This window comes from Nelumbo nucifera, chromosome 8 (assembly GCF_055504915.1).
Source record: "Nelumbo nucifera cultivar China Antique chromosome 8, China Antique-T2T, whole genome shotgun sequence".
NCBI lineage: Eukaryota > Viridiplantae > Streptophyta > Magnoliopsida > Proteales > Nelumbonaceae > Nelumbo > Nelumbo nucifera.
The window spans coordinates 3,321,656-3,333,816 of NC_142656.1; the positions used below are offsets into that span (position 1 = coordinate 3,321,656).

At 38.8% G+C, this 12,161-nt stretch overlaps 1 protein-coding gene across 5 annotated transcripts in view; it reads left to right on the plus strand.

The window, feature by feature from the left end:
* Positions 1 to 12,161, plus strand: part of LOC104600591 (uncharacterized) — a 31,600-nt gene that overhangs the window by 11,253 nt on the left and 8,186 nt on the right. For 4 of the 5 annotated variants that reach the window (XM_010263631.3, XM_010263632.3, XM_088892907.1 and 1 more), the window contains exons 3-4: positions 8,649 to 8,724; positions 9,390 to 9,526. In XM_010263631.3, coding sequence (XP_010261933.1) covers positions 8,649 to 8,724; positions 9,390 to 9,526 — 213 coding nt within the window. Of the gene's footprint in view, positions 1 to 8,648; positions 8,725 to 9,381; positions 9,527 to 12,161 lie in introns of all 5 variants that reach the window. The other variant, XM_010263633.2, reaches the window with a different exon arrangement.

Genomic DNA, 12,161 nt, shown 5'->3' on the forward strand with positions numbered 1-12,161 from the left:
TGGTTCTTTGATTTTCGTTTGATTAATGGAGCCATACGGAAGTGAGTTCAAGCAAGTGCTGGTTTCCGGCCTTGGCTCGGTAGATTCCGTTTTGACTGGTGTAACCACAATCAAGCTAGATGGGACAAATTATCTTGCTTGGGCACAGTCTATAAGAATTTATGTCTGTAGTAGAGGAAAACTCGGGTATCTCACAGGTAGTAAAGTGAAACCCGAAGAGACAGACCCTGAATTTGAGAAATGGATGCAGTAGAACTATACAGTCATTAGATGGTTGGTCAACTCTATGCAACCTCATATAAGTCAGCATTATCTTTGGATGTCCTCGGCTAAGGAGATATGGGACAGTGTTATTGAGACCTATTCACAGAAGTTGAATGTAGCCAGGGTCTACAAGTTGAAAAGTGACGTGAAGAACCTAAGACAGGGGGAGAAGAGTGTAGCAATCTACTATTCTATACTAAAATCCCTATGGCAAGAAACTGATGTTATGGAGACAGTTGTATGGGAGAGTAAGAATGATGCTAAAATGTATAGGAAGTTGGTGGAGAGAAATAGGGTGTTTGAATTTTTTACTAGATTCAACCCTGAGTTTGACATCATTTGGCAAAATATCCTGATCAAAGATGAGGTTACTCTTTCCCAGGCATACGCTATGATAAGCAGTGAGGAGAGTAGGCGACAGGTTCAGTTACAGAGTCCACCTACAGAATACTTTGCACATGCTGGAATAAAGCCAAAGGGTCCTACTGAGAAAAAGGAGCAGATATGTGAATATTGCAAGAAACCGAGGCATACAAAGGACAATTGCTGGAAGCTTCATCCTGAGCTTCTTCCTGATAGGTTTAAGAATAACAACAGTTCTAAGAAGGGCAGTTAGGTAGGAAAGCCTAAGACAGCTAATGTTGCTACAGTACCTGAAGGAGGAAATAAGGAGAGTGAAGAAAAATCAACCATTGAGCAGTTGGCAGCAATGAAAGCGGATTTTGAAAAGTATGGGAGGCTGCTAAATCACTTGGAAGCTACTATTTCTTCATCTCACTCTTCCAGCAAACACATCATCATCATCTGCATTTGCTCACTCAGGTATTCGTGCTTCTACAAATCATGCTTTAGTTTCAGGTAATCATAAAATCCCTTGGATTATTGATTCCGGTGCATCAGACCATATGACCAGCCTGTCTAATCTCTTCTGCTCATACCACCTTCTCTCTGGTAAAGAGAAAATATCCCTTGCTGATGGGTCTCTTGCTCTCGTTTCTGGTAAAGGGGATATAAAGACCTCTGACACCCTTAAATATCACTCTGATGGATCTATTGAGAGGTTTAAGGCTTGGCTGGTTGCTAAAGGCTACACTCAGATGTATGGTATTGACTATCTTGAGACATTTGCTCCTGTAGCTAAGATGACCTCAGTCCGGGTTTTGTTATCTCTAGCCGCTACTTTTGATTGGCTCCTACACCAATTTGATGTTAAAAATGCCTTTTTGAATAGAGACCTACATGGAGAGGTCTATATGTCTTTGCCTTTAGGGGTGTATGGGAAGGAAATGCAAGGCAAGGTGTGTAAACTGCAGAAATCTATTTATGGTCTCAAACAGTCTCCTCGGGCTTGATTTGAGAGGTTCAGGGCTGCTCTTGTCTCCTTTGGTTACACACACAATCAATTTGATCATACCTTGTTCTTGAAGAGAAATGGCTCTCTGGTGACATTTTTGATAGTTTATGTTGATGATATTGTGGTCACGGGTAATGACAATCAAGAGGTCAGTAAACTTAAAATATTTCTTAACTCTGAATTTGAGATCAAGGATTTGGGAGATCTTTGGTATTTTTTGGGCATTGAAGTTGCTAGATCTAAGGATGGTATCTTCATTTCTCAGCATAAATATGTCCTTGACCTCCTTGCTGAGACTGGTAAACTTGGAGCTAAACCAATCTCCACTCCTATTGATCCCAATCATAAGCTTTCTGCTACAGATGGTGACCTTTTATCTGATAAGGGGGTGTTTCAGAAACTGCTTGGGAAGTTGTTATATCTTTGCATGACTCGGCCAGACATTTCCTATGTAGTAAGTGTTATTAGTCAATTTATGCATTCTCCCAGAGATACTCATTTAGCTGCTGCAGAAAGGTTCTGTGTTACTTGAAAGGTACTCCAGGGAAAGGTATTCTATTTGCCAAACATAGACACATGAAGCTTGTTAGAATGCTCGAGTCAGGGGGTATTTTGGTCATTCTGGTGTATCTTATTGAAAGTGAAATGTCTATTGTATCTGAGTTTAAGTTATATGTCCCATCTTCTATGAGGGACAAAATTGTCTTTCTTGTAACTCAAGTTTTTCATGAATAAAAGTCAAGTGGGTCGGCTAGGAGAGGTAAGTTTGTACATCTTCTCTTCTAGTCTGGCCGAATACTTTTCTCCTCTCCTTCTTCTTCTTTCTCTTTTCTTTCTTCTTTCTTCTTCTCTACTTTGACCTAGAAACAACTAGGGTTTATTCACATTAAAGTGGTGTCATACAATGGGTTTAAGTATTTTGTAATCTTTGTTGATGACTTTTCAAGGATGACATGGATCTATCTTATGAAAGACCGCAGTGAATTGTTCTCTATTTTTCAGAAATTTCATGCTGAAATACACACTCAGTTTGGTGTTAATATGAAAATACTTCGCTCCGATAATGCCAAAGAATACATCTCCTCATCATTTCAGCAATACCTAGAACATCATGGAATAATGCATCAAACTTCTTATGCCTACACCCCACAACAAAACGGTGTAGCTGAACGGAAAAATAGACATCTTCTTGAAACTGCTCGGTCCTTGATGATCAATATGCATGTCCCAAAGCACTTTTGGAGTGATGCTGTTCTTACATCTTGTTTTTTGATAAATCAGATGCCCATGTCAATCCTTGGAAGTCAATCCCCTTTCTCCGGTGTTGTTCCCCACTTTGTCTCCCTTTCCTCTCACCCCAAGAGTCTTTGGTTGTGTTTGTTTTGTTCAGCACTTGGGGCCTGGAGTAGACAAGCTAGATGCTCGGGCTACGAAGTGTATTTTTCTTGGCTACTCAAGGACTTAGAAAGGGTACAAGTGTTATAACCCTAAGTTTCATAAATCGTTTGTGTGCCCGGATGTCACCTTTTTTGAATCAGTTCTTTTTTTCTCCAATGCCGAGGTCTCTTCTTCTCCCTCTGTGGTTCCTCTTCCTGTTTCGGTTGTGGACCCCCTTCCCGTAGCTCCCACTCCTACTGCAGATGCACATCATATGCCGGTTACTACAGAGAGGCCGCCAATTACTCAAGTGTATACTCGCAGAAGTGCTCCGGCTCCTCCTCCACTTCAGCACCCGTCGACAGATCCTGCTACTGCTCCTTCTCCCTCAGATCTTCATCTCCCTATTGCTTTGCTGAAAGGTAAACGTACTTGTACTTCTCATCCCATTTCAGACTATGTTTCCACTACTCACCTTTCTGCTTCCCATTGCAAGTTTATATCATTACTCTCTTCGGTTCCCATTTCCAAGATTGTACAGGAAGCCCTTGCCTCTCCAGGGTGGCGACAAGCCATGGAAGAAGAACTCTCTGCTCTACACATAATCATACGTGGGAACTCACCACCCTTCCTCCTGGTAAGCACACTGTTGGGTGTAAATGGATCTATACAGTGAAGCATCTTCCTGATGGCAGTGTGGAACGATTGAAGGCACGGTTAGTGGCCAAGGGCTATTCTCAGTTATATGGGGACTATATGGAGACATTCTCTCCTGTGGCTAAAATTGGTTCAGTTCGGGTGTTGATCTCATTGGCTACTATGTATGATTGGCCTCTCCTACAACTTGACATAAAAAATGCCTTCCTACATGGTGATTTTGTTGAGGAGGTGTATATGGAGCAACCACCAGGGTTTGTTGCTCAGGGGGAGGCTGGTAAGGTGTGCAGGCTCAAAAAGGCAATCTATGGACTGAAACAATCTCCTCGTGCATGGTTCGGCAGGTTTAGTGAAGTGGTGAAGGCCTTTGGGATGAAACATTGTCAGGTTGATCATTCCGTGTTTAGCTATAACTCGAAAGATGGAAAAATCTTGCTAGTCGTGTATGTGGATGATATTGTCATAACTGGAAGTGACAGCAATGGAATTGACAGGCTGAAAAAATTCTTACAGGACCACTTCAATACGAAAGATCTGGGGAAGCTGAAGTATTTCTTAGGAATAGAAGTTGCGAGGTCAAAACAGGGGATCAACCTATGTCAGAGGAAATATGTTCTTGATCTACTTGAAGAAACAGGGTTGTTAGGTGCTAAACTAGCAGAGACTCCTATGGAACTCAATGCCAAGTTAAGTGTGGATGCAGGTGAAGAGTTTGATGATCCTGGAAGATACAGAAGGTTGGTGGGAAAGTTGAACTACCTAACCATTACCCGACCAGATATATCATTTGCTATGAGTGTGGTGAGTCAGTTATGCAACATCCCCGGGTTCCTCACTGGGAAGCTGTTCTAAGAATTGTTAGGTACCTAAAGGGTGCTCTAGGTCGTGGTTTGTTATACCAAAAAGGAGGACCTCTTGAGATAGTAGGGTACACAGATGCTGATTGAGCTGGCTCTATATCAGACAAGAGGTCAACCACAGGGTATTGTACCTTCCTGGGTGGCAATCTTGTAACTTGGAAGAGCAAGAAGCAAACAGTGGTGGCAAGAAGTAGTGCGGAAGCAGAGTGCAGGGCTATGGCCCATACCACATGTGAACTAGTATGGCTGAAGAACCTACTACAGGAGATGGGTTTCTCAATTGACAAACCCATGAAACTATACTGTGATAACCAAGCTGCTGTTCACATCTCATCCAATCCTGTCTTCCATGAAAGAACTAAACATATTGAGGTGGATTGTCACTTTGTGAGAGAGAAAGTGATAAGTGGGGTAATAACTACATCTCATGTGAGCTCAGGAAATCAGTGGGCAGATATCTTCACAAAAGGATTGTCTCGGGGAAGAATAGGTTACATTTGTAACAAGCTGGGACTATATGATATATACTCTCCAACTTGAGGGGGAGTGTTAGAATGCTCGAGTCAGGGGTATTTTGGTCATTCTGGTGTATCTTATTGAAAGTGAAATGTCTATTGTATCTGAGTTTAAGTTATATGCCCCATCTTCCATGAGGGACAAAATTGTCTTTCTTGTAACTCAAGTTTTTCATGAATAAAAGTCAAGTGGGTCGGCTAGGAGAGGTAAGTTTGTACATCCTCTCTTCTAGTCTGGCCGAATACTTTTCTCCTCTCCTTCTTCTTCTTCTTTCTCTTTTCTTTCTTCTTTCTTCTTCTCTACTTTGACCTAGAAACAATTAGGGTTTATTCACAAAGCTGGAAGCTTTCACTGATGCTGATTGGGCAAGATGTATTGATGATAGGAAATCCACCTCAGGTTATTGTGCTCTGGTCGTTGGGAACATTGTGTCATGGAGGAGTAAGAAACTGTCTGTAGTTGCTAGATCCTCAGCTGAAGCAGAATACTGGGCAATGGCACATGGTGTGTCAGAATTACTGTGGCTACGATCCCTTTTAGAAGAATTGGGGGTTGACTATGAGAAGCCAATGATGCTCTACTGTGACAACCAAGCAGCTATCAATATTGCACATAATCCTATTCAACATGACAGAACTAAGCACATTGAGGTTGATAGACATTTTATAAGGGAAAGAGTTTCCTCAGGAGAAGTTTGTTTGCCATTCATCACATCAGACGAACAATTGGCTGATATCTTGACCAAGGGAGTTCCGAGAGGGAAAATGGCACACTATATAAGCAAGCTGGGCATGATTGACATCTATGCTCAGCTTGAGGGGGAGTGTAAAGAGACTAGGCCGAATGGGTCCTAGTATCTTTTCTTGTAATTTTTTTTCTATTTTCCTGTTAACTAATGGGTCTGTTATTTCTTTTTGTTTGATCTCTTTATGTTACTGCCTAGCTGGCCGCCCACTTAAGGGCATACTTGTAATTATAATAGCATTAATTTTTAGTAAAAAGGATTAGAGAAGAAAGGGAAGGATTATTCGAACCTTTCTTCTTCTTCCTCCTCTTTTCTCCATCTTCTTCTCTTGTACTGCTGCTCTTACTTTTCTTCCTCCTTTTTCTCTCTAATTTTTCAAGTTTACACCTATTTTTGAGGACTGGTTTACATCTAAGACCATCACCTCTATTTTTCAATCGTCACTCCATACTTCACCATACTTTAGCATGACCACCAAGCTTCATATGTGCAAATCTGATCCTCCTATCATCAGTCATGTCATACCAATCAAAATATTCCTCAAATGCAGCCATTCAATCTGAAAAAGATTGAGGATCTAATTCTCTATTGAAATCAGAAACATCCACCTTTACCTTCTTGGTTATATCATTTGCATAGCCACCATGTTCAGCTTATTCCATCTCATCATAGATTTGTGAGCGATGCTTCTTGATCAATTCCTTGATAGGTATTTCGGGTTCAATTAGTTTGTACAGGTGGTAACCTTGTGCAATTTGCAGCTCGTTGTCATCCTCTAAGATTAACAGATCCTTCATCTTTACCATTATCATCTTCATGGACATCGCCCTTGTTTTATCCTCCATCCCCTTCACTGATTAGGGGTGCTTGCTGGATTTCTTCTTCTTTAGCTTCTTGAAGTTCTTTTACTTGTGCTTCAAGGATTTAAACTCTCTTGCAAAGAGTAGAAATCAATGAATCTCTTTGTGTATCTGTCAGCCGACCCCTATACTGCTTGCCACTATGTGTAACCATGATGATAACAGCTTATAACTTTGGCTCTGATACCAAACTGATGTAGGACCAGCTCAATTCTAGTCCTTAGAGAATGTTGAATGGTCTTCTTTGATCAGAAATTTATGGTTGTTGATGCCTGTAATGGCTTCTTGGAGAAAGAAAATTGGGAGAGAACGAAGAGAGAAAATACGCGGAATCACTCACAGGGTGCCTAGATCACTCTAGGATATGGGGATCACTCACCATAATTAGCATAAGCTGAAGAAAACTAAACAAACTTCATTGCTCTTTGTGTAAAATGTCCATACATATTTATAGATTCTAAACTCATAATAATCCTAGGAGTCAAACTGTTAGACTCATAATAGTTCTAGGAGTCAAACTGTTAGACTCGATAATCCTAGTAGGACTCAAACTAAGCTGTCATATCCTATTTCAATTCAAAGAAGACTCAATAACTCTAATCGTAGTTATGCAATGACTCTGAAATCTTAAACATAAACAAACTATAAATAGGCAATCAAACCCTATTATTGGACCCTACAGAAAAATTGTAAAATAATAAAATTACCCTTGGTGTCCAATTCAGTCCAAATCCCATGTACCATCACTATGCCATATCAGGACCTGTTGTAAGGCCTTCTTCTTTCTAGAATAAGTCTTCAAGGGTGCTGATCAATTCCTATCAGCCTTCCCCCTTGTCCTCAACTTCTGACCTCGACTCAAACCTTCCTCAGAAGCCGGCATCCGTTGCAACTCATCCCCTTCAGAATCCTGATGTTTTTATCCCCAGGTCTCAGCAATTTCATCTTCAAAACCTTGTCTTTTGAGAGCCTTTTTTCTTATTAACTTTCCTGAATTTATTAGTGGGACCAGCACCAGCCAAACTGTCTTTCAAATGTGAAAAAACTTTTGACACGTAGACAAGTTGGTCCTTTATTGCATTTTTAGGTTGATATGTCTATTTCTTTGAGTGTAATTAATATTATCCAAATTATGGTTGCATAGAGAAGCTTCATACTTGCGTTGGCTTGCCAAGATGCCTAAGTTCCAAGAATGGTGAATGGTTTAATTTATTCTCTATGGCATGCTGAAGGGTTTAATTCATTCTCTCTGGCATTAATCTATCTACAAGAATGGTGAATTTATGATTCAGGAAGAATACTGGAAGAATGAGACGTAGAGTTGTAAAATCTTGTAAATTGTAACAAAATTGATAATTGGTATTTCAGACACAAGAACCAGGGCAACATATTCAAGGTGCATATTACTGGGTAAGATAATTTAACAATGGATACAACACTGAACAGAACGGAATTGCGAAACAGGATTCATGCATCTGACCCCATAGCTGGGAGTTGGGACAAGGCTTAGATGATGATGATGTTATTGGATACAGATCCCTTTAGCTGCAATTTATACATCAAATACTGTTTGTTTGTTCTGTTTCCTTGGTTTAGGTTGTGATGATTTACACTTCTAGTGGCTAGCAAATTTTTTAGATTAGGTTTTTGGACAAGAACATTCTGTTGAAAATCTGTCATAGGAAATCTAAAACAAATATCTGGTTCCATTTTGGATTGTGAATTAATGAAGCATCATTTAACAAATTTTTTAGATTAGGTTTTTGGACAAGAACATTCTGTTGAAAATCTGTCATAGGAAATCTAAAACAAATATCTGGTTCCATTTTGGATTGTGAATTGATGAAGCATCATTTAATTTTCTATTAGTTTAGTTGAACAGCAGAGAGAATAATCAATCTTAAAGATGGAACCCTGAATTTTACATGTTGAACATGTTAAAATTTGCAGATGAGTATAGATTCTATATTTTCATTTGGAACTCTAACTTCTTTTATATAAAATAACTGGTGCAGGCCACCCATTAGTTCAGTCAAGAATTTGGTAACCAAGCAGACCAATTTCGTTGTTAAGATTGGACCTTCTTCAACGGTATGTCAAAATTTCTATCTTATTAATGTAAGAAGGTAATTTTTTATGAATGCAGACATGTGCAATTTGTAGTAGGAGCATGTTATGCAACCTGTTCATACATGCATAAAAAATGGAACATGATTGTTGATGTATACATGGTCTTGAAACATGAAGATGAAGTTGGATAATACCTCTCAATCATTGAGATTGGTCATTGATCTAGAGTCCAGACAATATTAATCTTTGGTAATAGTCTTTAAATGATAAAGACTAATTGGAAAAAAAAGCTGCCAAAAATTTCCACTGATTTGGTGGAAGTCATTCTAGTGTGGTTGTCGTTCATACCATGGTTCTATACATTTCGTCTGTTTGAGGTGATTGTTGCCTAAACTCATACTTGGAAATTTTACAATAAATGTCTGGGGTAGAAAGAGGCTTCTTGAACTCCACAAGCCATTCCAAGTCATGCCCTAGAGTTAACATAATTTTCTTTTCTTCTGTTCAGGAAACATATATCCACTCATACAACTATAGAATGATAGCCATACTCCTACATAAATTGTTGACAAAGAAAAGAACTTTTCATATAGAGAACTGCCAGTAGTATGCCAATTTTTTCTTTGCTTGATGGTCCCTGTCTTTAGGGGGATTCCATGTGTTGACATTTGTTTTCAGTTCTGCAGAATATTGATATGGATAATTTTGATGATTTTGGGGTCGATTTGTGTCCTTCTCCGGAGGAACCCTCTTTGAGCTCTGATTCTGATGTTGATAAGATGAATCATGTTACCAGTGGAAAGGCAGATAGTAAAGTTCCAAGGTACCAGCATGTTTCTCAAATACTTTAATATTCAAGTCATTCCTTCAAACAATATGATTTATTTTGGTGGCAAAGTTTGTAAAGAATGAGAAAGAGGGAATGAAAGGAAAACTTGTTACAATGTCTCCTTTGGTACTCTAATCAAGAAAAAGAGCAAAAGAAACCAACAAATACTTTGGAAACTATTAGAACTAATTTATCATAATCCTTGGAAAACTGATAAGTCTCCTCCATCCCTTTCTTCAGGTAAAACCTGGGCAATTGAAATTGTGTTTAGGCTGCACAGTAGGGTGGGGCTGCACAAACTTGGCAGTCCTTTTGCATCTTTTTAGGCTCTCTTGTCTAAGGGTTGTACAAAATTATGAATTTAATTTTGTATTTCCATAGATGCAGACTTGCAGAGTCTCCTTGATCATATCTCGTAACTTCTTTTATTTGCCATTGATATTGGGGGCATAGAGACTGAAGAGGTGCCTTCTTATATTGAAGTTTTAAAAATCTTGTATTTGAGTCCTTCTGACCTTCAGTGTAGGCTGCATTTTATTGGATGTAAAATATGTTGCAATGAGATTGTTTTAGGAAAATATTAATTTTTCTAATGTTTGCTTGCCAGTAAAATACTAAGAAAAGCAAAATGTTATCCAAAACTAGAGTGAGAATGGGGTAAAATGACTTGTTCCTTTTCTGAAGGTATGTAATTTTACTTGGTGTCATGGTGGGATAATGAGTTTAATTTTAAGAATCCATTGAATAACTCTCTCTTTAAATCATTCACATCCAAGAAAACCCTTAATTTTATAAAAGCCTCTCTTCCATGCTAGTCCCAAATCAAGTAGTTTAGCCCATGACCCCATTTTCCAAGTTTATTTTGAAGTTGCAATCAAACATTAGAAAGTTTGATAAAATTAATATTTCTAGAAAATTATTTCCTTACAAATTTTTGGCATGCAATATATATATATATATATATATATATATATTGAGATCTAAATGCAGCTGTAATGTTTGGTATTTTTCTTTAAACAGATTTCTAAGGTTTATCCCAACTATATGGGCTTGACTACACAAATCCTGTTTTGCCATTCTGTTCTGTTTAATGCCATATCCATTCTTAAATAATGAATGTTTAACAATTTCTTACCACTTAGATCCATGTTCGTTATAGTCTGCCTCTGCCCCTAGCCCTTCTAGCTCCTTCAATAAACAGATAAATCTCTAAATCGTTTTTGAAACTATGACCTTGAACCCTAATGTGATGATAATTTTTCCTTAGAAAACAATCTATTTCGGAATTCCACACTCATCCAAAGGTTTCACTTTTTTTTTGTTTTGATAGTCATTTTCAAGAAGACGATAGCATGTGATATGCTGAAAAGAAAGACAAAGAACAAGAATAAGGTGACAACATGTGGTAAGCTGAGGAAAGAAAATCTGGATAGAAGATGGGTGAGAAGTGTCTAGAGTTCTAGAGGGATAGGCTGGTCCTTTGTGCCTTTGTGGGAGGCCTCCAGGGGTATAGTGACAATGTGGAGGAAAGAGGTGGTGGAACCTCTGGAAGAATTGATAGGTTGGTTCTCAGTCTCTTTGAAATTCAAATATGTGAGAGATGGGTTTACTTAGGTACTATTGAATTTCTACGGCCCTAACAGGTATAGAGAAAGAGGTGTAATGTGGGAAGAGCTCTTCGATATTAGGGGTTCGTGGGATGGACCTTGGTGCTTAGATGGTGACTTTAATGTGGTTGGATTCACAAAGATAAATAATCCCAACCAATTGGTCATGCCAAGCATGAGGAAATTCAATGAATTTATTGATGGGTGGGAGTTGTTAGAATTCCCTCTCCAGCAGGCTGTTTTCACTTGGTCTAACCTCCAAAATTCCCCAAGTTGTTCTAAATTGGGCAAATTTGTTTTTAACTTTGAATGGGAAGAACATTGGATAGGGATGTTAGCTAGAGCTTTTCCAAGAGTCACTTTGGATCACTGTCCACTTACCATTTAAATTTGAAAATACATGGTCAACACACCTGGATTTTGCTAATAAGGTGAAAAAGTGGTGGGATGAAGAGTTGGAGGAAGTTTAATGGAAAGGAGTAATTTTGTGCCCTTGACCTAGAGTGCTACTCCCTTCTGTAAAATTATGAGTTTAGAGGCATTTTGTGCCCAAAGAATTGATCCCCTTTTTTGCTGCATTATTAGCTTCTACCAGAAGGGGTTTAGGGGCATATGTTGTGATGAGATATGGAAGAACTTGCTCATGATTCTTCAATGCTCAAACCATCTTAATCATGACATGGTTATTCATTGAGGATTTTAGTGACGAGAAGGGATTGAAGTTTTATGGCAGCTCTTTAGGCAATCTACGATCTGAATAGTTGAAGTCTTAAATGTAACAGCAATGTGGTTTGGGCCTTTATTGGTTGGTGAGGCAGATTCCATGGAAGTGGAGATGGATTTTCTTTTGGGGCTTAAAGCTGTTATATTCTTAATGCTTTCTTCTCTATAAATTGAAGTAGACTCCTCAAGTGCTAATTGATGTGGGAATTGTTTTAGAGGATTCTGGAAATTGTTACATATGCTGAATGGAATCTGTTCCTATTATGTTCTCGTTCTTCAGTCTGGGGGTGGATTCTTAG